Here is a 6,000-nt window from a genome sequence, read left to right on the forward strand (position 1 = left end):
TCTGTCCGGCCTGGACACGTGCCCTGCACGACTGTCCACAAACACACAGCAAACCAATCCTGGGAATGGAGCAGCAGTGCCTGGGTTTTTGTGGGGCACCCCACCTGACAATCAGTCTCATTGCTATTCAGTCACCCTATTGCTGCTGAACCAGTCATTAACTGCCTCTTGAGACAGTGACAGACCATCCATCTGTCACATATCCTCCTGCCTTTGTTTTGACCTTAGGGTTGGAACACATGAACCTCAAAATCAAGGGACGGTGGTGCCCCCCATTGAATAGTGGCCACGCAGGACGGAGCCTGACAATCAGCTGGAGTGACGTGACCAGGGCACAAGCGCACATCGTAGGAGGCATCTCTCGATGGGAGATACCATTTCACAGCCACAACTGAAATCTATACAAACAGTGGGGGGACACCATAGTTCTCACACTGTACCTCGCTGTTGCAGGGTGGCTTTACATTATGCTGATGGTCCGCTTTTTTCTGTGTTGCAGGGCAAGTTTGCTGTGTTGAATGGCCAGTTTTGCCTGTGTGAAAGGGCGGGTTGAAACACACAAAACCAGCTCTTCAACACAGGCAATAGCCGCCCTCCAGCAGCAGCAGCAATGCACAATCTGAGAAATACAGTCTCCCCTGCTGTTTCTATAGATTTAAATTGTGCCTGTGAAATGGTATCTCCCATCAAGAAATACCTCCTATGATGTGTGCATGAGCCCTGGTTACATCAGCCCAGCTGATTGGCAAATCAGCTGTTGTGCTGTTCTGTATGGCACATGCACAGTACATACCGGCACTTCTCAATAGTGGGCACTTCTCGACAGAACACCTGTATTTCTGAACATCGCCATTTTCTGACTAAAGCTGTAACCCTTGGCACCATTCCTGCCATCTGTCACCATCATGGGTACTCTCCTCCCATGTTCTATTCTGAATTAAACAAACCTGCTCACTACAAGACCTGTATGATTTCTCAGCAGGATCATTCTCCCATTCTTTTTCTGTGTAGCAATATTGCTCCTTGCACAGCTGCTCAAATAGCATTTAAAGGAGAGCTCCCCAGTATGTAACCGTAGGTAAATTTTATACTTGTCTGTTACTACTGTGCCCTAAGGCAGTGGTTTTCAGCACTGTCCTCAAGTACCCCCAATAGGCCATGTTTGCAGGCTTGCACGGGTGCTTTAAATTAGAGTCAATGGCTTGGTATTTTGAACAGCTATTTTATCTAAGAGAAATTCAAAAAACATGGCCTGTTGGGAGTACTTGAGTACAGGGTTGAGAACCACTGCCCGAAGGAACACTTCAAAAACCTTTTATGAGTATGTTTCCAAGAGCGATAGCTGACTATTTTATTTGGGATCACACCAACTATATTCCCATCAGAGCATCTACCAGGCCTGGTATCTTTGTAGGTATTAATGGGACTTCTAGACAGGGACAACATTCTGTAAACTCTTCCAAATATTGGGTTGTGGAATAACATCATTCCCCAAGGGTTGTCTGGGCTTCAAACATCAGGGACAAGTAAACTTACAAAGCTAATTTTTGAAATTTTTCTCTACATGAAAACTTTACCTATATTTGACTTGTCAAGGGTAATGTTTCAATCAGGAGGCCAGGCGCCAGACCTGTTTCCTGATTGGCCAAAGTGCCAGGCTACCCTATTGGATGCCTGGCACTTAGGAAGAGTAGCGGAGGAGACACGCTGGAGCGGAGGTCGCCGCTGCTCTGGTGCGAGCAGAGAAGCTGCTGCCTGGCACCGCGGTAAGTGTTGGGGGTCTGTCAGAGCTGCGTGCGTGGGGGGTGTTGGGGGTGCTGCCAGAGCTGCGAGCCCCGCGAGTGGGGGGGTTGTGGGCACAGTGGCTGCATAAACTGGACACAAGTGGCTGCATATACTGAACACAACTGGCCGCATTTGACAGACACAAGTGGCTGCATTTGATGGCACAAATGGCTGCATATGATGGGCACAAGTGGCTGCATTTGATGGGCACAGTGGCTGTATTTGGCAGGCACAGTGGCTACATATGCTGGGCACAGTGGCTGCATATGATGGGCACAGTGACTGTATTTGATGGGCACAGTGGCTGCATATGATGGGCACAGTGGCTGTATTTGGTGGGCACAGTGGCTGCACATGATGGGCACAGTGGCTGTATTTGGTTGGCACAGTGGCTGCACATGATGGGCACAGTGGCTGTATTTGGTGGGCACAGTGGCTGCACATGATGGGCACAGTGGCTGTATTTAGTGGGCACAGTGGCTGCATATGCTGGGCACAATGGCTGCATATGATGGGCACAGTGGCTGTATTTGGTGGCAAAGTGGCTGTATTTGATGGGCACAGTGGCTGCAGTTGATTGGGCACAGTGGCTGCATATGATGAGCACAGTGGCTCCATTTGAAAGGCACAGTGGCTGCATATGATGATTACAGTGGCTGTATTTGCTGGGCACAGTGGCTGCATTTGATGGGCAAGGTGGCTGATTTTGATAAGCACAGTGAGGCTGCAATTGATGTGTTTTTTTAAAGTATTTTTCAGAGTTTTTCAGTTTGTCCCCATCCCCCCCGCCAAAACAAAAATTTTGAACACCAGCTGCCACTGTTCATAGAAATAGATGTTTCAGGTTCCAAGAGTTAAGGCAGAGCCAACGGATATTTTTTTTTGCATTTGAACAGACATAACAAAACAATAATAGATTTAAAGGCATGGTAAAAATTCCTAATGGTTCCTTGTGTTTTTCACCTGAAAAGGATGTACATTAATGATGTAGCTTTATGGTGTAATTTGTTCCCCTATATGCACAACCTATAGTAGAACAAATCTTCAGTTTTGGGAGTCAGTAGTTTCAGTTTGTGTTGAAACGTGAGGCTTGTGGCATAGCAGTGCACAGGTTGATGCATTACCTCTGTCTGTAGTGAGAGACCTGACACTTCCTGTAAAGAAACTATATATCCCACAATTCCTGGGTCCCTCAATCTAGTGCTGGTGCAGGTGAGATCTACACAGCTTAGGTTGGAAACAGACACAACAGGCAGAGCATTCACAGACTTAGATAGAGCTCACTGATGTGGTGTTTCAACACATTAGTACTCCCACATTTGTGATGCAACACAGAGGTGGTGAGGGGACATGTATTGGATACTGTGTGACCCGGAACAGGAAACGGTCTTGTTCCTTTGGCGCATAGGGACAAGATAGCTGATGCAACATGTGAGCTCATCATTACAAGGTAAGGCAAAAAAACAACACAGGGACTTTAACTAAACTAATAGCTATTTAAAACAATAAAAACTTTTGAAAGAGAGAAAATAATAGAGTCCATTGTTAAGGTTTACATACACTTCTAATGTGGCTGGTTTTCATGTATGCACTGTAGTTTGGTATGTTTTTAAAGGGAAAATCAAAGAGCCCATTCACATTTATGTATTTATGCAACCCAAATACATAGGTGCGAAAGGGCATAGGTCCCAACTGCCCCTGATTGGAACAAAGTCCCTCTGCCCCTTTTTCCTCCTCGTTTGTCCCTTATTTGATCTGATCTATATAGTTGCATATCAAATGCACTTTTTATGTTTCAAAAAGTGTTTCCCAGTGCTAAACCTTTCATCCAATTTCTAAATTGCTGCATTTGTAAATTCCAAATCCTATATAAAGGAATAGTAGTGGTAAAAGAGCACTTGTGGGTTTAACCAATAATTATTTGTTGTACAATTCTTTAAGGGGGGTGTGGCAGGGGGTGTGTCCTATGCTCACATACTTTGCCAATACGTGTCCCTCGTTCCCATCTCAATAAGCTGGGAGGTATAAATGGGGTCTAAAACCCATTTCCCTCAAGTCTGGGTTTCAGTGTCTAACCTGCACAAGGACAAAGAAGCATAAACGTGCATTCACACTTGTGAATGTGCCCCGTCTGCGATTAGATGCGGGAACCCCAGCAGGGGATTCCAACAATTAGCTGTAAGTCGGCAGCTCCATTGAAAGCAATAGGAGGCTGTCAGCTCTAGCAGCAAATAGCAGCCACATTCACATAATCTCTCAGGCAACAATCACAGGAGAGTGATCGGCTGTGAACACAGGCAGTCGTGTCCAGGGCCAATCACTAGCATGTGATCGCTGCATGAGCGCTTACATGCAAATGTGGGCACGATTTGCTGTAAGAGCTGGCAGCCTCCTAATGCTTTTAATGGGGCTGCCGACTCACAGCTAATTGTAGGTACCCCCACTGGGAATCTCGTATCTAATCGCAGGCAGGGTGCAATCGCAGGTGTGAATGCGACCAAAAAGTGACTGGCTGCTATGCACACTACATCTTTCAAACTCATTTATTTTTAATCAGCCCTGTATGCACACTTCATTCTACAGATCAGTTTTACTAATGTTGCAGGCACTCTGCTAATGTGATATAATAAGATCTACACTATACAAGTATTCCATATAGTACTATTTCTCCTCCTGAGTTCAGACTACATCTCAAATATCTAGAAAAGACAACGTAGTTCCACTCACCATGTTCTGTTCACTGATTCTCTTCTCCAGCCGCCTTCCGATCTTCCGTAAGTCCTCTTCTGATCCCATAAAGTCAGGTGAATAAGTGTTACAGGTAATAATAAAATGTGATATATGTGCACAAGTCTCTACGTGCGTTTCTGTGTTACTTTTAGATACAGTAGACTTTACCTCTACATACTAGTGTAAGTATTTTATATTGATTTTTGTTATGTGTTTACAATCTAATGGGAATAAGTTAGTATGCAGTCATTTCTCATAGTAGATGCCTACTCGGTGGTTTGTATACATGTGTGTTTTGTATAGTGTGTCACTGTGTAAGTATATACCAGTCCGAAGTGTATACAGTTTTCTTCTGCTTGGTCTTACCAAGGGGGTGTGTCTCAAATTATAAATAGTCCCAAGGTCTTTCAGCCGGACACTGGAAGTGGGGGGGTGTAGGGTAGCGACAGCTGTGCACATGGCACACACAGACCTAAACACAGCAGAAAAACATATGCTATATGTTACATGCTTAACCGCATATGCTGCATTGGGCACCAATACATCCTTGCACCTGTTGAAAGATACAGTGTTAATGTAAAAGCGGATTATACTGAAAGGTTACTCTTATGTGCAGGGCAATCTAGACAACACAACTGCAAAGAAGAGATCTACAGCTACTAGATCACAGTAAGATTCTGTAAATGCATGAAACATAAACCATATATATATATATATATATATATATATATATATATATATATATATATATATATATATATATATATATATATATATATATATATATATATATATATATATATATATTTTTTTTTTTTTTTTCTCATTTTTTAATTGTACAAAAATACAGCCTGCTCCGAGGGGTATACAGAGAAAAATATAATATTCACAATCACACAGTTCTTTTCAAAGCACAGGATAGCAATGTTCAAAACTTGAATGAAACAGAGATAGGGTGAACAGATGTCCCCGGTTATGGAAAAAAACAGGGATGGGGAGACGTGTAGTGTGTGTAGTATTAAAATTATGACTTTAATAGGATAATGTAGCGGTGGGCTCCTGAAGAGCATGCCCTATGGGTTTTTTTAAAGTTAAACTTTACCCAAACTACAGTTTGGTTTGGGTCTATTTGCCTAAATTGGACTTCCGTGTCAGTCTGACTGGGCTGTGAGATTTTCAGCCTAGCCACAGGGGGCACTGTCTTTTGTAGCGGGCGTGGAACTATGATCTGGTCAGGTGCTTAAGTTACTCTCTTTCGGAGCCAGGTCAGTGGGAGTGGCCCTCTCACTGTGCCCTCTGGGAGAGGGTATTTAAGATACGGACGTCACGTGGTTCGGGGTTCCGGGCCAGTATTATGTGCTGACTACTTGGTCCTGGTCCTCCTGACCAGCCCCCAGGAAGGCTATGGCCTGGGGTGCGGATTCACCTGACTTTGATGCCTCAGGGCTGGCTAGCCCAAGGCAAGGAAACTAATGGAGGATTCTG

At 44.3% G+C, this 6,000-nt stretch overlaps 1 protein-coding gene across 3 annotated transcripts in view; it reads right to left on the reverse strand.

The window, feature by feature from the left end:
* LOC143982349 (transcription elongation factor A protein 2-like) overlaps positions 1-4,880 on the reverse strand; it is an 82,812-nt gene extending 77,932 nt beyond the window's left edge. For all 3 annotated transcript variants that reach the window (XM_077480985.1, XM_077480984.1, XM_077480987.1), the window contains exon 1: positions 4,513-4,880. In XM_077480985.1, coding sequence (XP_077337111.1) covers positions 4,513-4,581 — 69 coding nt within the window. In that variant the 5' untranslated portion in view covers positions 4,582-4,880. The remainder of the gene's footprint in view (positions 1-4,512) is intronic.
* Positions 4,881-6,000: the final 1,120 nt, after the last annotated feature.

The sequence above is a fragment of the Lithobates pipiens genome, unplaced genomic scaffold, assembly GCF_037356315.1.
Source record: "Lithobates pipiens isolate NorthernLeopardFrog02 unplaced genomic scaffold, aLitPip1_a1.2 Scaffold_16, whole genome shotgun sequence".
Lineage (NCBI taxonomy): Eukaryota > Metazoa > Chordata > Amphibia > Anura > Ranidae > Lithobates > Lithobates pipiens.